Raw genomic sequence first — 24,519 nt, 5'->3', positions numbered from 1 at the left:
TCATAAGATAATTCTATTTTTAATGTCTTGAGGAGTCTCCATAGTCTTTTTGAGGATGGCTATACCAGTTTGTATTCCTACCAACAAGTATAAGAGGGTTCCACTTTCTCCACATCCTCACCAACATTTGGTGCCCCCTGTCTTGTTAATTTTAGCCATTCTAATGTGTGAGGTATTATCTTATTGTGGTTCTAATTTGTATTTCACTAATGACAAGCGAAGTTGAGCATTTTTTCGTGTCTGTTGCCCATTTGTATATCTTCTTTGGAGAAGTTTCTGTTCCTGCCTCCTGCCTACTTCTTGGCTAGATTGTTTGTTTTTTAGGGTGTAAAGTTTGATAAGCTCCTTATAGTTCACAGATACCAGCTTTTTACCTGATATGTCATTTGCAAATATCTTCTCCAATTCCATAGGTTGCTTTTTAGTTTTGTTGATTGTTTCCTTTGCAGTGCAAAATATTTTTACCTAGAAGTCCCAATAGTGATTTTTGCTTTATTTTCCCTTGCCTTTAGAGAAGTTTCTTGCAAGAAGTTGCTTCAGCTGAGGTTAAAAAGGTTGCTGCTTGCATTCTTTTCTAGAATTTCGATAGATTACTGTCTCACATTTATGTCTTTCATCCGTTTTATTTCTCTTTGTATGTGGCATAAGAGAATGGTCCAGTTTCATTCTTCTGCATGTGGCTGTCCAGTTTTTCCAGAACCATTTATTGAAGAGACATTTTCTTCCATTGGACATTTTTCCCTCCATTGTCAAAGATTCGTTGAACATAAAGTTGAATATCGATTTCTGGGTTCTCTACTGTGTCCCATTGATCTTTGTGTATGTTTTTTTGCCTGTACCTTGCTGTTTTAATGATCAAAGCCCTGTAATATAGCTTGAAGTCAGGCATTGTGATATCCCCAGCTGTTTTGGATATTTATTTATTTATCTATTTATTTATTTATTTAAAATTTCTCTTTTTAAAATTAATTTATTAATTTTCAGCATAACAGTATTCATTAATTTTCACCACACCTAGTGCCCCATGCAATCCATGCCCTCTATAATACCCACCACCTGATACCCCAACCTCCCACCTCCCTGCAACCTCAAACCTCTCAGATTGATTTTCAGAGTCCATAGTATCTCATGATTCACCCTGCCTTCCAATTTCCCCCAACTCCCTTCTCCTCTCTAATACCCCTTGTCCTCCATGCTATTTGTTATGCTCCACAAATAAGTGAAACCATATGATAATTGACTCTCTCTGTTGACTTATTTCACTCAGCATAATCTCTTCCAGTCCCATCCATGTTGCTACAAAAGTTGGGTATTCATCCTTTCTGATGGAGGCATAATACTCCATAGTGTATATGAACCACATTTCCTTATCCATTCATCCATTGATACATTCATTCATCTTGGTTCTTTCCATAGTTTGGAGACCATGGCCATTGCTGCTATAAACATTGGGGTACAGATGGCCCTTCTTTTCATGACATCTATATCTTTAGGGTAAATACCCAGAAGTGCAATTGCAGGGTCATAGGGAAGATCTAATTTTAATTTCTTGAGAAATCTCCACACTGCTCTCCAAAGAGGCTGCACCAACTTGCACTCCCACCAACAGTGTAAGAGGGTTCCCCTTTCTCCACATCCCCTCCAACACGTTGCTTCCTGTCTTGCTAATTTTGGCCATTCTAACTGGTGTAAGGTGATATCTCAATGTGGTTTTAATTTGAATCTCCCTGAAGGCTAGTGATGAACATTTTTTCATGCGTCTGATAGCCATTTGTATGTCTTCATTGGAGAAGTATCTGTTCATATCTTCTGCCATTTTTTTGATATGATTGCCTGTTTTGTGGGTGTGGAGTTTGAGGAGTTCTTTATAGATCCTGGATATCAGCCTTTTGTCTGTACTGTCATTTGCAAATATCTTCTCCCATTCTGTGGGTTGCCTCTTTGTTTTCTTGACTGTTCCCTTTGCTGCGCAGAAGATTTTGATTTTGATGAAGTCGCAAAGGTTTATTTTGTTTTTTGTTTGTTTGTTTTTTCCTTTGCCTTTGGAGACATATATTGAAAGAAGTTGCTGTGGCTGATATCGAAGAGATTACTGCCTATGTTCTCCTCTAATATTCTGATGGATTCCTGTCTCACATTGAAGTGTTTTATCCATTTTGAGTTTATCTTTGTGTACGGTGTAAGAGAATGGTCGAGTTTCATTCTTCTACATATAGCTGCCCAGTTTTCCCATCACCATTTATTGAAGAGACTGTCTTTTTTCCACTGTATATTTTTTCCTGTTTTGTCGAAGATTAATTGACCATAGAGTTGAGGATCCATATCTGGGCTCTCTACTTTGTTCCACTGGTCTATGTGTCTGTTTTTATGCCAGTACCATGCTGTCTTGGAGATCTCAGCTTTGTAGTAAAGCTTGAAATCAGGTAACGTGATGCCCACAGGTTTATTTTTGTTTTTCAACATTTCCTTAGCTATTCGGGGTCTCTTCTGATTCCATACAAATTTTTGGATTATTTGCTCCAGCTCTTTGAAGAATACCATTGGAATTTTTATCAGAATGGCATTAAAAGTACAGATTGCTCTAGGCAGTATAGATTATTCCCTGCATATTCTCAGATCACAATGCTTTGAAACTGGAGCTCAATCACAAAGAAAAGTTCAGAAGGGACTCAAACACCTGGAAGCTAAAGGCTACCTTGATTTGAATGCTTGGATCAACCAGGAGATCAATGAAGAACTGAAACAATTAATGGAAACCAATAAGAATGAAGAAACTTCGGTTGAAAACCTATGGGATACAGCAAAGGCGGTCCTAAGGGAGAAATACATAGCCATTCAAGCCCCCCTCAAAAAAATTGAAAAATCCAGAATACATTAGCTGTCTCTACACCTTAAAGAACTGGAGAATCAACAACAAATCAAACCAACTCCACACATAAGAAGAGAAAAAATCAAGATTAGAGCGTATCAATGAAATTAGAAGCTGATTTTTTGAAAGAATTAATAAGATTGATAAACCATTGGTCACACTAATCCAAAAGAAAAGAGAAAAGATGAAATGGATGCATTCCTGGAAAACTATAAACTCCCAAATTTGAACCAGGAAGATATCGACAACCTCAATAGACCTATATCTAGTAACGAATTTGAAGCAGTGATCAAAAACCTCCCAAAAAACGAGCCCAGGACCTGATGGATTCCCTGGGGAATTCTACCAAACTTTCAAAGAAGAAATAACACCTATTCTCCTGAAGCTTTTTCAAATAATTGAAGCAGAAGGAATACCTCCAGACTCTTTCTATGAAGCCTGCATTACCCTGATCCCCAAACCAGGCAAAGACCCTACCAAAAAGGAGGATTTAAGACCAATATCACTGATAAATATGGTGGCTAAGATTCTCAACAAGATCCTAGCAAACAGGATCCAACAACACATTAAAAAGATTATCCACCATGACCTGGTGGGATTCATCCCTGGGCTACAAGGATGGTTCAACATTCACAAATCAATCAATGTGATAGAACAAATTAATATCAGAAGAGAAGAACCACATGGTCCTCTCAATTGATGCAGAAAAAGCATTTGACAAAATCCAGCATCCATTCCTGATTAAAATGCTTCAAAGAATAGGGATAGAGGGAACATTCCTGAACCTCATCAAATCTATCTATGAAAAACCCACAGCAAATATCATCCACAATGGAAATAAGCTTGCACCCTTCCCGTTGAGATCAGGAACAAGACAAGGATGGCCACTTTCACCACTCTTGTTCAACATAGTATTAGAAGTCCTAGCAACATCAAGCAGACAACAAAGAGAAATAAAAGGTATCCAAATTGGTAATGAAGAAGTCAAACTCTCTCTCTTTGCAGATGACATGATTCTTTATACAGAAAACCCAAAAGACTCAACCCCCAAACTACTAGAACTCATACAGCAATTCAGCAATGTAGCAGGATACAAAGTCAATGTGCAGAAATCAGTGGCTTTCTTATACACTAACAATGAAAATACAGAAAGGGAAATTAGAGAATCGATTCCATTTACTATAGCACCAATTACCTTAAGATACCTGGGAATAAACCTAACCAAAGAGGTAGAGGAACTCTACTCGAGGAACTACAGAACACTCATGAAAGAAATTGAAGAAGACACAAAAAGTTGGAAGACCATTCCATGCTCTTGGATCAGAAGAATAAACATTGTTAAAATGTCTATACTGCCTAGAGCAATCTATAATTTTAATGCCATTCTGATAAAAATTCCACCAGTATTCTTCAAAGAGCTGGAGCAAATAATCCAAAAATTTGTATGGAATCAGAAGAGACCCCGAATCACTAAGATTTCTTTTCAGTGTTCCATAATTCATTGTTTATGCACCACACCCAGTGCTCCATGCAATACATGCCCTCCATAGTACCCACCACAATCTCACCCAACCTGCCACCCTTCTCCCCTCCAAAACCCTCAGTTTGTTCCTCAGAGTCCACAGTCTTTCATGGTTTGTCTCTTTTTTCAACATTCCTCTGGCTATTCAGGGTCTTCTCTGGTTCCATACAAGTTTTAGGATTGTTTGTTATACTTCTGTAAAAATGTTGATGTTATTTTAATAGGGATTGATCAAATGTGTAGATTTCTCTGGGTACCAAAGATAGTTTAACAATATTTATTCTTCTAATCCATGAATATGGAATGTTTTTCTATCTCTTACTGTCTTCCTCCATTTCTTTCATAAGTATTCTGTAGTTTCTAGGGTATAGATCTTTTACCTCTTTGATTAGGTTTATCCTAGTTATCTTGTGGTTTTTGGTGCTGTTTTAAGTGGGATCTATGCTTTAATTTCTCTTTCTTCCGTCACATTGTTTATATAAATGCTACTCATTTTTGTGCATGGATTTTGTATCCTGTTATCTTGCTGAATTGCTGTATGAGTTCTAGCAATTTTGGGGTGGAGTCTTTTGGGTTTTTCACATAAAGTATTACATATCATCTGTGGAGCATGAGAGTTTAACTTATTCTTTGCCAATTTGAATAATTTTTATTTATTTTTCTTGTCTTATTTTTGAGGCTAGGTACTATGTTGAACAACAGTGGTTAGAGTGAGCATCCCTGCCATGTTCTGACATTAGGGGAAATGTTCTCAGTTTTTCACTATTGAGAATTATATTCACTGTGGGTTCTTCATAGATAGCTTTTATGATATTGAGGTTTTTCCCTCTATCCCTATACTTTGAAAAGTTTTAATCAAGAAAGTATGCTCTATCTTGTCAAATGATTTTTCTGCATCAATTGAGAGGATCTATTCTTTTATTAATGTGCTTTAGTATGTTGATTTATTTGCGAATGTTGAACCACCCTTAATCCCAGGAGTAAATCTCACATGGTCTTGGTGAATAAATATTTTAAGGTATGTTGGATCCTATTGGCTAGTATTTTGTTGAGTATTTTGGCAACCATATTCATCAGGGATATTGGTATGTAATTCTTTTTTTTTAAAAAAGATTTTATTTATTTATTTGACAGAGAGAAATCACAAGTAGATGGAGAGGCAGGCAGAGAGAGAGAGAGAGGGAAGCAGGCTCTCCGCTGAGCAGAGAGCCCAATGCGGGACTCGATCCCAGGACTCTGAGAACATGACCTGAGCCGAAGGCAGTGGCTTAACCCACTGAGCCACCCAGGCGCCCCTGTAATTCTCCTTTTTGATGGAGTCTTTGTCTGGTTTTGGGAGCAAGGTAATGCTGGCCTCATAGAATGAGTTTGGAAGTTTTCCTTTCATTTGTATTTTTAGAAACATCTTCAATAGAATATGTATTATTTCTTCCTTAAATGTCTAGTATGATTCCCCTGTGAAACCATCTGGTCCTGGACTGTTATTTTTTTGGGAGGTTTTTATTATTGCTTCAGTTTGCTATTTATTGGTTTACTCAGATTTTCTATTTCTTCCTATTCCAGTGTTGGTATTTTGTAAGTTTCCAAGAATGCATCCATTTCTCCAGATTGCCTAATATGTTGATATATTTTTTGAATTGTCTGATTCCTTTATATTTGTCATGATCTCTCCCCTTTCATTCATGATTTAATTAATTTTGGTCCTTTTCTTTTCTTTCAAGTAAGTCTGGCCTGAGGTTTATCAATGTTTTTAATTCTTTCAAAGAAGAAACTTCTAATTTTGTTTATTTGTTCTACTGTTCTTCTGATTTCTATTTCATTGATTTCTGCTCTAATCTTTACTATTTCTTCTTCTTGATTTAAACTTTATATATTGTTATTTTTCCAGCTCCTTTTGGTATAATGTTAGTTTGTGTATTTGAGATCTTTCTAATTTTTTGAGAGAGGCTCATATTGCAATATACTTCCCTGTTAGGACTGCCTTTGCTATAGCCCATAAGTTTTGATCAGATGTGTTTTCATTCTCATTAGTTTCCATGATTTTTTAAAAATTCTTTTTAGTTTCCTGATGGACCCATTTATTCTTCAGTAGGATGCTCTTTAACCTCCAAGTGTTTGAGTTCCTTCTAAATTTCCTCTGGTGTTTGAGTTCAAGTTTCAAAACATTGTGGTCTGAAAATATTCAGGGAATAATCTTAATCTTTTGCTATCAGCTGAGAACTGATTTGTGATCCAGTATGTGATTTATATTGGAGAAAGTTTCATGTGCTCTTGAGAAGAATGAATATTCTGTTCTTTTAGGATGGGATGTTCTATATATATCTGTGAAGTCCATTTGGTTAATATGTCATTCAGAGTCCTTGTTTCTTTGTTGGTCTTCTGGTTAGATTATCTGTCAATTGTTGTGAGTGGATGTTGATGTCCCCTACTATTAGTGTATTATTACCAATGTGTTTCTTCTTGTTGGTTATTAATTGGTTTATATAAATGGCTGCTCCCGTGTTGGGGGCATAAATATTTACAATTGTTAGACCTTCTTCTTGGATAAACACTTCAAGTATGATACTTATCTTCTTTTACTACGGTCTTCAGTTTAATATCTAATTTTTCTCATGTGCGGATTGCAGCCCCAGCTTTCTTTTGAGGTGCATTAACATGGTAAATATTTCTCTACCCCTTCACTTTCAGTCTGGAAGTGTCTGTAGGTCTAAGATGAGTCTCTTATAGACAGCATATGGATGGGTCCTGCCTTTTCATCCAATTTTCTACCCTATGTCTTTTGACTGGAGCATTTAGCCCATTTACATTCAGAGTAACTATTGAAATATATGAGTTTAGTGTCATTGTCTTGCCTGTAAAGTCCCTGTTTCTGTAGATTGTCTGTGCTTTTTTTTTTTTCTTTTTTCTCATCTATGTTACTCTTGGGTCCTCTCTTCACTTACAAGAGCCCCTTTAATATTTCTTGCAGGGTTCATTTAGTGATCACAAATTTTCAGTTTCTGTTTATCCTGGAAGATTTTTATCCTTCCTTCCATTCTGAATGATAGCCTTGCTGAATAAAGTATTCTTTGATTCATGTTATTCCCATTTATTACCTTGAACATATCATGCCATCCCTTTCTGGCCTGCCAAGTTTTTGTGGATAGGTATGATGTCAGTCTGATGTTCTTCCCTCTGTAAAGATCCTCTTGTAAAGATCTTCTCTCAAGATTCTCTTTTTCTCTATAGTTTGTAAGCTTCTGGGGTGACTGGGTGGTTCAGTCATTAAGCATCTGCCTTCATCTCAGGTCATTATCCCAGCATCCTGGGATAGAGCCCTGCATCAGGCTCCCTGCTCAGCAAATCTGCTTCTTCCTCTCCCTGTGCTTGCTGCTCCCCCTGCTGTGCTTTCTCCATGTTAAATAAACACATAAATAAAATCTTTGAAAAAATTAAAAAGTGTCTTAAAAAGGAAGAGTTGATAAAATAAGAAACTAGTTAAAAAGGGGATAAAAGAATTGGAAAAATTAGGACTAAAGGATAAATGAATCATGAGAAAATTCATGAAGCTCTGTATACTATTTGCACCACACTGGAGATTTACAGTCTTGTGGGATCTGTAAACTTGTACATCTGCTCTTCTAGGGGAGGGGCCTGCTGTTCTGCTCCTCAGGTTTCTTTTCCTGGGCAGAGTTGCACCACTCCTTGCCAGAGGGTTGAATTCAGGTTATGCTGGTCTTCTGTGTGGCTTTTTTTTTTTCCTTGAAGGCTTTCTGTGCCTCTTTAGAGGATCAGAATAAAAATGACCATGCCCTGATCTCTAGCCTCAGAACCTAAAGATCAGAGTCTCTCCTTCTCAGTAAATACTCTGAGACAAAAAAATCTTCACTTTTGTTTGTGCTAACCTCTGTAGACTCCTGTGGTGTGTGCCCATGGCTGTCCTGCTGGGGGGAGTCTGAGGATACTGCGCTAATGCCCTTTGTAGGGCCTTGGCACTGAGAGCTGTCATGGGATGATGCACATACTTGCTCCACTACTCCCAAGGGATTGTGGAGGGTCTCTGAGTATCATTCTACTTCTTTGTGCCCAGGCAGAGAGTGGCCATCCAATTGGGCTTGGCTTGCAGTTTTTGGTGACTGAGTTGAGAGCCCTTGCCCACCTCCACCCCTACCCCCTACTCAGCTAACTGACAGTAACCAGTTTCCTCACTCTACTGCTTGTGCACCTTACTGGCTCAGTCACCCCTGTTAGTTTTGTGACCCCTGGGATGCTTAAACCACATTGACCCACTTAGAATTCTGCCTCTTTTATCCCATGAGCCCCTCTCATACAGGGATGTCTCTCACTGGAGCAGATTTCTAACAGTTCCGATTTTGTCATCTGGGACTACATCACTTTCTGGTAGCCGACTTTTGGAGGCTCCCTCCCCTCTCCATTTATGTTCCAATATCTCCCTTCAGATTCACTTCTCCACCCCTCCTGCCTTGCAAAAAGCAGACACTTTTCTACTTATAGAGTTCCAGATTTTTTTTCCGTACATCTCAGGCTGAATTCATGGGTGTTTAGAATTGTTTGATAGTTATCTAGCTAAATTCAAGAGGCCAAATTAAATTAGGTCCCCTACTCTTCCACCATCTTGCTTCCTCCCCAGCTCTCTCATTTTCAAGGTCCCCCAATATGCTACTAAATCAGTATGAAAAGATCTGTTTCTTGTTTTCCCCCAGCATTTTATAAACTGCCAATTTCATGTTGCGATTCCACATATGCTGCTGTGCTCTTATGGGTGGCAGTCCTGCTATGGCTCACCCTTCTTAGTTTGTTTCCTATAGTCAAGAGTTTCATAGTTTGCCTCTCTCTTTTTTTTTTTTTTAACTTATTTTTCCTTCCCTTCCCTTATGTTCATCAGTTCTGTTTCTTAAATTCCATATATGGATGAAATTATATAGTATTTTCTTTCTCTGACTTATTTCACTTAGCATAATACCCTCTAGTTCTATCTACACTCTATCTAAATTTTGCAGATGACATGTCATTTTTTTGATGTCGGAATAATATTCTTCATATCTACCTATCTATCTATCTACACACACACACACACACACACACACACCTTTATCCATTCATCTGTTGATGGACATCTGGACTTTTTTTCGTATTTTGGTCATTGTGGGTATTGCTGCCATAAACATTGGGGTACACTACTTTATTTTAATACAAAAGAATGTAATTATACTGTGGGGGCTGGCATATTTTCAGAGATTACTTGCCATATTTTCATTTATTTGGTTCCTCAATGTATAAACAAGAGAACAGTAAAAGGTACAAAGAAAATCTGAAATCATTTTCTCCCTCCTCTCTCCCCTTTCCTTATAAGGTAATTCTCACAGGGAAGACAGCTCATCCTTTTGCAGAAGTCCCAACAGTACATTCACTAGAAAGTAATTTCTTCAAGTATTTCACAGTGCTTTATCTGACAATGTTATTTTATATGGAATTTAATATTTATTTAATTATTTTGTAGATTTTTAAACTATCCATTGTAAGACAAACTAAAAAAAAAAAAAAACAGGAGTTGAACATTACTTGAACATTTCTTAGTAAAGAACATTGTACACAGATTAGATAAGGGATTTCTTTTGGTTTGTTCTATGAAGCATAGGTCTGTTAAAGAAATGTATCCAGCTTTAAATTACATTAAGAAATGGTCCTAATTTTAAAAGGGATTGTTCTGGTTTTAGGTATAACAGCTGCAGCAATGGCTGAGGCAATGAAGCTGCAGAAGATGAAGCTTATGGCAATAAACACTCTTCAGGGAAATGGAAACCAAAATGGGACTGAGTCAGAGCCTGATTATCTTAATTCTAATACTGGTGAGTGTCTTCAGGACTACAAGATAGGTGACTCTCACTAATGTATTCTGAGATTGGAGAGAGAAAGTATGAGGGCGAGAGGAGAGAATAATTTGTATACTTTGATTTTGAGCAGTTATTGCATAAGGATGGTTAACCCTACCTCTAACTAGTACAGTGAAACTAGAAAACCATTAAAATCAGAATTAAATTTCAGGAATCAGTTACCTTCATTGTTTTTGTAGTGGAATCAATTACTAATTTTTATAGTGTTAGCTACTTTACCTTTTGCCTGTGAAAAGTTGTCCCCTTCAGTTTTACCTCAGGTTTCTTACTTTAACTTTCTCTCAAGAATGTACCACTGAGAGTTCTGAAAATCTACCTTGGCTCACCTGCAGTCATTTTAGGTGGACTACCACCTCTTTAGCTAAGTAAAGGTGCTGGCATACTCAGGTCATTGGCAAGGGCTAATGAAAAGAAGTAGAACAAAGAGAAAGCAAAGAAAAGAAAAAGACAGAATAAAGGAAGAGAAAGATGCCTGTGGAATAGAATATCTTCTCCATTCTTGCCAGTTGTTTTTTCTCCTTTATCTTGTGATAATTTTACCTTGGTTTTGATCATAAGACTACCCCACAGATCTCTTTTGAAAGTAACTTGGATTATAGATATCAGCATACATTAATGGATACATAAATAATTAAATAAATAATTATGTCTTAATTTTATTGGGACATAAGAAAGGTCAACCAAAGATATTCTTAGAAGCCATACGTTTCTGATCTAATTCTGTAGCTATATTTAATATAATGTGATAGGTAGATTGGTGGCAGTCTTACCTCTCTTCTTTAGGTTCCTAGAGTTTCAAGCACAGTGGGACTTTATTTTAGAGGGAAAAAAGCAGGGTAATTAAAGAGGGAAATAACTGACTCAGATCAGTATAATAAAATACTCTGACTTTAATACAGTGTAGCTCTCCTCATCTAAAATTAAAATATTCAGAGTGAATTATGGAATGAGGGCTGGGCTTCAACCAGTGTTCACAGCAGGAAATCAATGGAAAAATGCATTATTTTATTTAATTTGTGGCAACTGTAAGCAACACATAGATAATAATAAAATTGGTACTAAGCAAAGAATAATAACAGTAAGGTACCAGTTATTATGTGCTATCTCCCATGTTTGTTCTTTAGTTATGTTTTTTTTAATTTAGATATAATTGACATATAATACCGTGTAAGTTTATAGTGTAAAATGTGTTGATTTGTTACACTTATCTATTGTAATATGATAGCACCATAGCATTAATCTAATACCACCATCACATCACATTATTATTTTTTTATGGTGAGAACCTATAAGATCTAGTCTCTTAGCAACTTTCAAGTGTATAATACAGTATTATTAATTGAATCTCAATGTTGTACAGCATTTATTCATCTATCTCTTGTGCTAACATATTTAATTATTACCAAATTTCCAGAAAAAAAAAAAGGCATTTTCAACACTCTATTTTGCAAATAAGGAAACAAAGGCACAATGTGGTTCAGCTTTGCTCATAGTCCCAGAGCTAGTAAGCGGCAGAGGTACATTTCAATCCCATGTTTGGTTAAGTCCAGAGTCTGTTTTATTTACATTCTTCCTCCTCCTTAATGCTGTTTTGTAGCAGAAATTTTATTTTATCAAACCCTTCAAATAAAAGTTGTTTTTATCATGAGGATACACTAATAAACTGATGATCAGTTTCCTAGTCCCAACACCTCTTACTTCATATTGGGTTTCAAATCTTATAGTGTCTTAGAAATAACCACATTTGACAGGAAACTTCTTGTATATAAAAATATTTTTTACCAATAAAAATTAATGGGACTTCAAGCAGTAATTTCTGTCATATTTTTCTTAGGTATACCAGATAATGAAAAACTGTACAAAATTTCTAAGTTGTTACTTTATAACAGGACAATAAAGACATTTTGAGAGATGTACTGATTACCTAATTTCTAACTTAGTAAGTAGTTAATTTTCCTGGCTAAATATAATCTGTCCTAACTCCATCCATCAATCATTGTGATAAAATAAAGTATTAGGTGATTCACAGACCTGTACCCCTGGGGATAAAAATATATGTTTATAAAAAATAAAAAAATTATATTGAAAGAAAAAAAATAAATAAATATAATTAAAGAAAAAAAAATAAAGTATTAGGTTTCCATCTGTGTATAATGTTATATTTGGTGTAGAAATGAAAGTAGAGTAGCCACTGTGTTTGAGCTTGAAGATGGCAATTTATCCTTATCTTGATGTACTGAAGATAAGCAGATATAAAAATAATTATAATGATGAAAATAATAATAATACATATTTATATGAAGTCCCTGAGATTTTTGAAGTCTATAAATGAGCACTACTGCCTTGTGTGTATATGCACACTAGAGTCTGTTATCAGGAGAGATCCCTTTCATCATAACTTTCCCTCATGGGTTATTGGAGAACAGGTAGACCTCAGCAGTCTTCTCCACTGAGGACTCCAAGTCACGGCTGGCACTACAGATTGACCAGGAAACGTGAGGGTAAGAGGATGGTGAAAAGAAATTAAGAGACAAAGAGATGGGGGCAGGAGGGACACTGAGGATTATGTCCAACAGTGCCGAGTTTATTCCACATTTTACAAGCATTTATAAGGCAGACCACAATAGAGGGAGTAATACATCAGTATCTAGTCAGATGACTGCAAGTTCCTATAACAAGTTTACATTAACTACAAGCAAATCTCGTGATGCCAGTTAGTCTTGGCTAATGCCATTAGCAAGACAATCAACCAGAGAGTGGGTTATGGGAGGTACAGGAACAACAAGGACCAACTAAGAACTCTTGACCCTGACCACATTGTTCCCTTCTGTAGGGAGAGTGTGTGGGAAGTCACGTAGGCAAGCGCATGACACATAGCACAGACACTTCCTTAGTATTACTCGACTTTATTGACCTAAGCCTTTAGGTCGGCTATTCAGCCTTTAAAGGAGGCAAAAGACGGCCTGGTTTGATCCATGACTCCAAACATGCCGTGGCCTCCAACAACTCCAGCAGCTCTCACTGCCACAACAGACAACCACAGATTTGTCTGTCAAAGAACCTGGCAGTCTTTGCCAATGGCGATCTCAGCTGATGGAATTGCACAAAGTCAACAATGTTGTGCCTTCCCATTTCTATATTTGGAGCTGCCATTCCACTGTCCTAGAGCCAGAGCTGCCACACCCCACCCATCCAATGTCTTTGTATCCACCTGCACATGAAGGTCTTTCCTTACTGAAGTGAGTCCATAAAATCTGAAAGAGATGCTACTGCCTCAAATATGAAGATAGCAATGGAAAGTCAGAGAGAAGATAAACAATCAATAAAACACCACGCAAAAGGAATAATTTTTTTAAATAAACTAACCCTAATGAAATGAAGATCTGTGGTGAATTGCCTGACAAAGAATTCAAATAATAATTACATAATAATTTTTTTCTGCAAGCTGAATAAATTATAAGAGGACACACTTAACATAACTCAAGGAAATCAGGAAAACAATACATGAACACAATGAGGAGTTCAACAGAGATAGAAGTCAATAAGAGATTCTGGAAGAAATTCTGGAGTGGAAGAATACAATGAAAGAAACAGAAAATATGATATAAACTTTAATATAAGACACAGTCAATCAAGAAGGAACAAACTGCAAACTTGAAAATAAGTCATTTAAAATTTTTCAGAGTAGAAATAGGAAAAAAATGAAATAGGGGAAAGTAAGCCTACAGGATTTACAGAATATCAGGTTATATTGTTTCTCTTGCATTGATATATGCATTATGGGAGTTTGGGGGGGGGAGAGAGAGAAAGGAGGAAACAAGCTTTTTTAAAGAAATAATTACTGAAAAATTCCAAATCTAGGGAGGGTAATTGACAACCAGGTTAATGAGGCTCAAAAATCCTCAAATATGATCAATCCAAAGAAGACTACACAGAGATACATTATAATCAAATTGTCAGAGATCAAGAATAGAGAGAATATTTGAACGTATCAAGGGAAAAGTCAATTTGTTACATATGAAGAAAGCACCATAAGACAATAAGCAGATTTCTTGGCAGAAACTTTGCAGAGCAGAAGAGAATAGGATGGTATATTTAAAGCACTAAAACTTATCACCAAAAATACAGTAACTGGAAAAATATTTCAAAAATATAGGAAAAATTAAAGTTTTCTCCAGATAAAAATTGAAGTACTTCATCACCATTAGAATTCCCTTACAAGATATGCTTGAGGGGGTTCTTAAAATAAAATGAAAACACAATAAAAACAGCAGTGTTAAATCACAGGAATGCATAAATATCACTGGAAAAGGTTAATGGATAGAGAAATACAGGTTAATGTAACACTGTAATGGTGCACAAATAATTGTACTTAACTAATAAATTACTGAACACTACATCAAAAACTAATTATGTGCTATACAGTGACTAACTGAAGATAATAAAAAAAGGAAAATTTTAAACTATGTATCAACATGGACAGGACTGGAAGAGATTATGCTGAGTGAAGTAAGTCAAGCAGAGAGAGTCAATTATATGGTTTCACTTATTTGTGGAGCATAAGAAATAATGTAGAGGACATGGGGAAATGAAGAGGAGAAGTGAGTTGAGGGAAATTGGAAAGGGAGATGAACCATGAGAGACTATGGACTCTGAAAATAAATCTGAGGGTTTTGAAGGGGCAGGGGATAGGAAGTTGGGTGAGCCTGGTGGTGGGTATTATGGAGGGCAAGTATTGCATGGAGCACTGGGTGTGGTACATAAACAATGGATTCTGGTACACTGAAAAGAAATTTAAAAAACAAAAAAATAAAAATGAAAAGACAAAAATTTGCTAATGAATGCACAATATAAGAAGCAGATTCTGACTACAAAAACAAAAAAGGGGTGTAGGAAAGTAAAAGTGGAGAATTTTTGTATGTAATAGAAGTTAAATTTTTCAATGATTCATTAGTTGAACACTACTTCATAAACTAATAGTGTACTGTATACCTGCTAACTGAATATAGGGGGAAAAAAGAAGTTAAATTATTATCTACTTAAAATAAAAATTTTATTGAAGTGCAAGGCAGTTGAGTAGTTGCTAAACACTAGAGAGTTCTGTAAGTAATTTGAGAAACTGATCAACCCAGGTAGTGTGAGAACAACTCAGGAAAGAAGGGACCAACTGAGTCTGGGTCCAGCATTTGGCATCTGTAACTTTTTTAACTCACTTTTTCTTATGGGTTGAATTGTGCCCCTTAAAAAGATATATTGAAAATGGAAAAAAATTAAATTAAATCTTAAAAAAAGATATATTGAAATCCTCACCCCTAACACCTCAGAACGTGAACTTGTTTAGAAATAGCATCATTGCAGGGACCCCTGGATGGTTGAGTCAGTTAAGGATCTGCCTTCAGCTCAGGTCATAATCAGAGGGTCCTGCATCAGGCTCCCTGTTCATTGGGGAGCCTGCTTCTCCCTAAATAAATAAATAAATATATAAATATATACATATTGTATACAAACCCAAGTTAAACAGGAAGCTAAAAACTATGATAGATATTCAATAGAATCAAAGCAAATCACTATCAAAACAACTTAACAAATAACAATGGTAGGCAACAATAGAAGACAAGGACAGAGCAAGTTTAAACCAAAAAAGTATTCACAGGATGGCAAGAGTAAGTCATTACCTATTCACTACTTAATGGATTAAACCAACCAATTAAAATGCACCAACTGCCTTAAAGAATAAAAATAAAAAGTCCAGTCAAGTGGGAATTTATTCTTGGAATGCAAGGGTGGTTCAATACAAAATCAACCAATGTGATACATCACATTAAAAAAAGAAATGATAAAAACCATATGACCATTTCAATAGATGCATAAAAAGCATTTGACAAAGTACAATATTCCTTCATGGTACAAACCATCAACAAAGTAGGTTTAGAGCCAATATACCCCAGCATAATAAAGGTTGTATATGAAAACCCACAGCTAACACCTTACTCAATGGTGAAAAACAGAGCTTTTCCTCTAAGATCAGGAACAAGACAAGGATGACCACTCTCCATTTTCATTCAGTGTAGTACTGGAAGGCATCATCCCAGCAATAAAACAAGAAAAAGAAATAAGAAGAATTCAAATTGGTAAGGAATAAACAAAATTCCCACTATTTGCAGATGACAATACCATATATAGAAAAACTCTAAGGTTCTACTTTTTTTTTTTTAAACCTTAATATTTTTTGGTCAATTAACTTTTTTTTTAAATTTTTTTATTTTTTATAAACATATATTTTTAGTCCCCAGGGGTACAGGTCTGTGAATCACCAGGTTTACACACTTCTCAGCACTCACCAAAGCACATACCCTCCCCAATGTCCCTAATCCCACCCCCTTTTCCCAAACCCCCTCCCCCCAGCAACCCTCAGTTTGTTTTGTGAGGGTGACAAACCATAAGTGACTCTTAATCTAAGGTTCTACTTTTTAAAAGTACTAGAAGTTATGAATGTACTCAGTAAAGTTGCAGCATGCAATAATAAACAGAATTCTGTTGCATTTCTATACATTAATAATGAAGTAGAGAAAGATAAATTAAGAAATAACCCATACAAAATTTCACCAAAAATAATAAAATATCTGGGGATGAACTTGAGCTCCTTAGGTGAAAGATCTGTACTTTGAAAACCAGAAAACATTAATAAAAGATATTGAAGATGACACAAGCTAGTGGAAAGATATTCCTTGCTCATGGATAGCAAGAACCAATACTGTTAAAATGTCTGTACTACCTAAGGCAATATACACATTTAATGCAAACCTTATCAAAATGTCAACAGCATTTTTGACAGAAGAACATGCAGACATTTGGGCAAGATGGTGGAGCAGAAGGACCCTAAGCTTGTTTTGCTCCATGAATACAACTAGATAACACTCAGATCAATATAAATAACCCAGAGAACAACACAAAGACTGGCAGAACAAGCTCTACAACTAAATGGAGAGAAGAGACCACATCAAAGAGTGTAGGAAGGGTGGTGACAAACTGGGGAGCTAAATGAACTTGTGGGCCATTTCTGGGTGGGAGCCATGGCTTCAGGGAGGGGAGAGAAACAGACCCTCACACCACGGAGCTACACAGGGAGGAAAATACCCATAGAATTGACTCTAAAAACCAGAGAGGCTGAATTTCATGAGTTCATACAGCAGCAGGAATTAAATCCTGGAATGTTAAAAATCAGCAGGTTCAGCTCTGGGAGAACCAGAAGAAACTGAGTTCCTACATCTTAAGAGACAGCACAAAAAACTGCCTGTGAGATGCAGCATAGAACTAGCAATTTGGAAAAATACGTAGAATATATGGTAGAGTTATTTACTAATAACAGAGCATGGTCCCAGAGCCACAGTTTTCACTGGGAGACTCCTCCAGGAGCAAAGAAGTTGGTAGGCTCCATTTCCCTCCTCAAACTTCCACATACACACACAGCTACCTGTGGGAACTAGCACAGCATAGGTATTCACATGGAAACTCAGTTACACTTCACCCCCACCCCTTATCCTGGCCTGCCTCGGTACCAGTGCTATGGGTCCTCTCCCCCAGAAGACCCATGCAAACTTTGCCAACACTACATCTCCCAACTGCATGCTTTGTGGGGCCTCAGTCCTTCAGCAGTGCCAAGTCACTTTGCAACTTGTTAAAATCGTGAGCCTCACTCACACACTTTGTGAATCAGACCCTAGCTAACACAGACCTTCATAGTGGTGGCCTGATCCCTGTGGAACAGTACTGTTGCACAAAACTTGCAGGCATTATGCAGCCCATCCACACTCAATTTTCAGAGCATCCACCAGCTTCCCCAAGCTCATCAGCAGTTGTGCATTCTCTATGAAATATGACAGGTGTACAAAATATGTAGACACTATGTGCCCTGACTTAATGGCCCCAGCTGGCCTCAGTGTACATACACAGCTGCTGTGAGTCCCCTGTGGAAGAAGACCAGTGCACAAAACTAGCTAGCACAGTGAGCTCCATCTCTATGTAGTTTGCAGAGCAGACCAGGCTGGCCCTTGTATCTGCAGCAGAGACATATCCTCTCTGGCAAAGGACAAGCACCACCTTATTAAAAGTGTAAATCTTAGCCACTACTTTCAAGAGCAGAAGATATAGCTAACATTTCCTAACACAGAGAAACAGACACAAAGGGACAGAGAAAATGAGGAGACAGAGGAATATTTCCCAAATGAAAGAACAGGACAAAACTACAAGAGCCCTAACTGAAATGGATATAAGTAATATGTCTGATAGATAATATAAAGTAATGATCATAAGAGGGGAGAAGAGAGAAGATGGTGAAGGAGTAGGAGGAACCTATGCTCATCTTGTCCTATGAACACAATAAGATGACTATCAAATCATTCTAAATACTCTAGAAATTAACCTGAGGATGGACAGAATAAACTACACATTTAAAGAGAGAATACACCTTGAAGAAGGTAGGAAGTATGAAGACATAGTATAGGGAGGAAATAGTAGGTGCTGAGGAGAGGTGGGAGCCATGTTCACAGGGAAGACAGAAGAGCACACAGGGGAACACACAAGGAGAATATTTTCCTAAAGCTGTTGGCTGGGAAAACAAGAGGTGCTGATTTTTGTAAGTTCTTGAAACCAGCAGGGTTAAAGACTGGAGGTTTAAAGGTCAGAGGACATGGCTGTGTTAGAGCCTTGAGGGCACTGCCATATTCCTGGAGAGAAAACAAACAACCTGTGGCAGAAGCCATGGGAACAGCTATCTGATGTGTGCCTAGTTTAAAGTTTCGCAGGTGAGGTAAGCAGAACACCAGGCAAGGTGAGTGCAAGGCAAGATTTATTAAAGGCACTCTCCAGTGAAAGGGCTTGGGAGAAGGGGAGCCAGGAAAATTGTGCCCGGAGGAGGTTGGCACTCTTGGGTGAGGTTCCATGACTTGGAAAGGAGAAGTTGAGGAAATCACACTGGGAGGGAGTTGGTGGGGGTCTTTTATCAGGCCAAGGTAGGGCATGGGCTCACATCCATATATGGTAGGGTATTTGGTGATCGGAGGGTATGGGGTGGGGGGTCCTGATACCTCTGTTTCCTGCATAGGTATCAGGTTACCTATGGAGATGTGACCTGGGCATATATCCTTTTGGCAGGAGATTCAAGGGTTAAGGAAAGGGAGGGGGAGGAGGCTGGAAGACCTAGGACCCAGAGGTCATTTCTATTGTTTCTCCTGCACTCCTGCACTCCCAGAGCCTGCCAAACCAACACCTAGGACACATACTGGGGAGACTATTCCCCATGTTGTAGTGCATCCCTGAAATGAAGCATTCCAGAAGTCTTTCTAAGGACAAAGGAGCTGGGCAATATCTTTTCCCTCGCTCGCTCCTCAGCATAAAGCAGGAGCCACATGACAGAACCAATGTAGCACCCTCAATGGCTGCCTAACTTGCTTAATTCAAGAACAACACCCCTGTGCTCTGGTTGGACTACCTTTATCAGTAAAGACTGCTTCATTCTCAGTGCAGTGGGTTCTGTCACCAAAAGGCCAGCAGAAACCCCTCCTTACACCATGTTTCCTGACTGGAGAATTCTGCAGGACTTCAGTTCTAGTGAAAATGGTATTAGTTCTCATTGCACAAGCAGACAAGAGCACACTTAATTAAAACTCTCCACATTCTACCCAGGAACCAAACATTGCCCACTGCAGTCAATAAGAAATTCTGCAAACAATGGGCATGAAGGATAAAACAGTCAAAATACAATAGCAGTGTGTATGCAACACAGAACAAAGATGATTCCTGAAGCACCGGACCCTGGAAACTATATGGCTTTCATTCCATAAAGATACTAATCTCATGAAAAGGACACATTATGGGCTTTTCTAACACATAGAAGAAAACAGAAATTTAGACAAAATGTCAAGAGGGAAGAATTCGTCCCAAATGAAACAGGAAATCTAAGCAAAATAAGTGTAAGTAACATGTCTGATGGAGAATTTAAAGCAACTGTCAAAAGGATATTCATCAGAACTAAGAAAAGAATGGAGACTACAGGGAGGTACTTACCACAGAAATAAGAGTTAAAAAATAAATATTCAGAAATGATAAATGTGATAATTGAGTTTGGAAAAAGGCTTGATGCGAAGGACACAAGGCTGGTAGAAGCTGAGGAATAAATAGTGATATAGAAGAATATAAAATAACAGAAGATGATAAAGCTGAACAATAGCAAGAAAGAAGTATGGAACACAGGAACAGCCTTGGGAATTCAGTGACTTTTTCAAATGTAATAACATCCATATTACAGGAGTCCCAGAGGAAGAAGAGAAAGACAAGGGGACACAAAACTTAGTTGAGGAAACAATAGCTGAAACTTTCTAATCTGGGGAAGGAAAAAGACATTCAAATCCAGGAAGCACAGAGAACTCCCAACAAAATCAACAGAAGTGGATCCACAACAAATTAAATTTGCAATTAAATTAAATTTGCAAAATATACTCATAAAAAAATATTAAAAGCAGCAAGGCAAAGAAGTCTCTAACTTAGAAGGGAAGACACATAAAGTTAGCTGGAGATTTCTCAACAGAAACGTGGCAAGACAGATGGGAGTGGCATAATATTTTCAAAGTGCAGAATGGGAAAAACTGCAGTGAGGATTACTCTATTCAGCAAGGTTTAATCTCAGCATAATCTTCTACAGTCAGCAAAGCTATAATTTATAATAAAAGAAGAGATCAAGAGTTTCCCAAACACTCAAAATCTAAGGAAGTTTATCACCACTAAAGCAGACCTACAGGAAATATTAAAGGGACTCTTTGAGTGGAAAAGAGAGACCAAAAGTGACAAAGACAAGAAAGGAACAGAGTAAATATCCAGAAACAATGACAAAACAAGTAATAAAATGACACTAAATACATAGCTATCAATACTTACTTTGAATGTTGGGGCCCCTTGGTAGCCCAGTTGTTTAAGTGTCAACTCTTAATTTCAGCTCAGGTCATGATCTCAGAGTTGTGGGATTGAGCTTCATGTTGGGCTCTGTGCTGAGTGTGGAGCTTGCTTAAGATTCTCTCTCTCTATCTCCCTTTGTTCCTCCCCAAATGACTCTCTATTAAAAAAAATTACTTTGAATTTTAATGAAATTAATGTTCCAATAAAAAGATATAGGGTATCAGAATGGATAAAAAAGAATTGTCTATGTGCTTCCTACAAAAGACTCATTTTAGACCTAAAGCCACTTGCAGATAGAAAGGGAAATAATGGAAAAATATTTGTCATAAAAATGGACATTAAAAAAAAGCTTCAGTAGCCATATTTATATCAGAGAAACTAAACTCTCTAAAGAGATACTATAAACTCTATAAAAAGAGATAAAGAAGGGCCCTGTATTATAATAATATATATAATATATATATAATATATATATGTATATATAATTAATAACAAATATAAAGAATAATAATACAAAAATAGTAGGGGACATTAACACTACACTTACTTTGATAGACAATCACCTAAAATCAAAAAAGAGACAATAGCTTTGAATAACACTGGACCAGTTGAACTTAATAGATATAGTTGAACAGTCCATCCTAAAGCAGCAGAATATGCATTATTTTTGAGTGTACATGGAACATTCTCCAAATAGATCTCATCCTAGTTCACAAATCAGGCCACAAAAACTATAAAATGATTGAAAAAATACCATGCATATTTTTTGTTCACAAAGCTATGTAACTTGAGGTCAACTGCAAGAAAAACTGGAAAAACCACAAATACATGGAGGTTAAACAACCTCCTATTAAGTAATCAATGTGTCAACCAGGAAATAAAAGATGAAATTAAAAAAAAAGAAACAAATTAAATGCAGACTCAGTAGTCCAAATCCTTTGGGATGCAGCAAAAGTGGTTATAAGAGAGACATATATAGCAATACAGGCATATGTTAAAAAGCAAGAAAAATCTCAAATATCCTAACTTGCACCTAAAGGAGCTAGAAGAAGAAAAACAAATGAAGCCTAAAGCTGTCAGAAGGAAGAAATAATAAAAATTAGTGCATAAAAAATCCTCTAGGAACAAACAAAAAAGATAGTAAAAAAGATTAATGAAAAGAGGAGTTAGTTTCTTGTAAAAAGTTTTTTTAAAAAATCATAAACCCCTAGCCAGACTTGCGAAAAAGGACAGAGAAAGGACCCAAAAAATAAAATCACAAATAAGAGAGGAAAAATAACAACTAATACCACAAAAATGCCCCCTTATGGGAATATTATGAAAAACTAAATGCCAACAAATTGGACAACGTGGAAGAAACAGATAAATTCCTAGAAACATATAAATTACCAAAACTGAAGCGGGAAGAAATAGAAAACTTGAACAGACCTATAACCAGTAAAGAAATTGAATCAGTAATCAAAAACTCCCAAAAAGCAAAAGTCCAGGGCTAGATGGCTTGAAGGGTTAATTCTACCAAACATTTAAGGAAGACGTAATACCTATTCTTGTCAAACTGTTCCAAAAAACAAAAACAAAAATAAAACAAAACAAAAACAGGAAAGGAAGGAAAATCCCAAATCCCTTCTATGAAACTAGCATTAATGTGATACAAAATCAGATAAAAACCCCACTAAAAAAGAGAACTACAGGCCAATATCCCTGATGAACATAGATGTAAAAGTTCTCAATAATACTAGCAATCTGAATCCCATATTACATTAAAACAATCACTCACTACAATCAAGTGGGATTTATTCCTGGTCTTCAATTGTAGTTCAATATTCACAAATCAATCAATATGATACATTGTATTAAAAAAAGAAAGGGTAAGAACCATATGATCCTTTCAACAAATGCAGAAAAAGCATTTGACAAAGTACAACGTCATTCATGATAACAGCCTTCAACAAAGTAGGGTTAGAGCAAACATATCTTAAATAATAAAGGCCATAAACAAACAAAAAACCCAAAAAATACAGCTCATATCATCCTCAATGGGGAAAAAAATGAGAGCTTTTCCTCTAAAGTCAGGAATAAGAAAGGGATAACCTCTCTCACCACTGATATTTACATAGTAGTGGAAGTCCTGGCCTCAGATATCCCACAACAAAAAGAAATAAAAGCTATACAAATTGACAAGGGAGAAGGGAAATTTTTTTCTATTTGAGGATGACCTGATCCTATATATAGAAAACCCAAAAGACTCCACCACAAATTGCTAGAACTGATACCAGAATTCAGTCATGTTGCAGGATAAAAAATTAATTTACAGAAATATGCTGCATTTGTATATAAATAATGAAGCATCTGAAACAGAAATCAAGGAAACAATACCACTTGCAATTGTACTGAAAACAACAAGATACCTAGGTATAATAAACCTTACCAAAAAGGTAAAATTTTAATACTCTGAAAAGTTTAAAACACTGATGAAAGAAACTCAAGATGACACAAAGAAATGGAAAAAACATTCCTCGCTCATGGATTAGAAGAAACAACGTTGTTAATAAGGCTATATTACTCAAAGCAATCTACACATTTAAGGCAATTTCTATCAAAATACCAATAGAATTTTTCACAGAGCTAGAAAAAACAATCCTAAAATTTGTATGGATCCACAAAAGACCTGAATAGCCAATGCAACCTTGAAAAAGAAAAGCAAATGTGGAGGCATCACAATTCCAGACTTCAAGTGATATTAAAATCTGTAGTGACCAAGACAGTATGGTACTGGCACAAAAATAGACACGTGGATTAGTGGAACAGGATAGAAATTCCAGAAATGAACCTACAACTAAATATTAAATTAATATTAAACAGAGCAGGAAAGAAGATCCAGTGGGAAAAAGTCTCTTCGACAAGTGGTGTTAGAAACACTGGGCATCTGTTTCCTTTGCTGTGCAAAAGCTTTTGATCTTGATGAAATCCCAATAGTTCATTTTTGCCCTTGCTTCCCTTGCCTTTGGCGTTGTTCCTAGGAAGATGTTGCTGTGGCTAAGGTCCAAGAGGTTGCTGCCTGTGTTCTCCTCAAGGATTTTGATGGATTCCTTTCTCACATTGAGGTCCTTCATCCATTTTGAGTCTATTTTTGTGTGTGGTGTAAGGAAATGGTCCAATTTCATTTTTCTGCATGTGGCTGTCCAATTTTCCCAGCACCATTTATTGAAGAGGCTGTCTTTTTTCCATTGGACATTCTTTCCTGTTTTGTCGAAGATTAGTTGACCATAGAGTTGAGGGTCTAT

At 36.7% G+C, this 24,519-nt stretch overlaps 1 protein-coding gene across 1 annotated transcript in view; it reads left to right on the top strand.

Annotated features, from left to right (window-relative positions):
- Positions 1–24,519, top strand: part of DACH2 (dachshund family transcription factor 2) — an 848,671-nt gene that overhangs the window by 548,718 nt on the left and 275,434 nt on the right. The window contains 2 exon segments of the mRNA XM_059385214.1: positions 10,091–10,240; positions 12,712–12,786. Of these exon segments, the coding sequence (XP_059241197.1) occupies positions 10,091–10,240; positions 12,712–12,786 (225 nt within the window).

This window comes from Mustela nigripes, chromosome X (assembly GCF_022355385.1).
Source record: "Mustela nigripes isolate SB6536 chromosome X, MUSNIG.SB6536, whole genome shotgun sequence".
Taxonomy (NCBI): domain Eukaryota; kingdom Metazoa; phylum Chordata; class Mammalia; order Carnivora; family Mustelidae; genus Mustela; species Mustela nigripes.
This window is presented reverse-complemented; position numbering and strand designations above follow the sequence as displayed.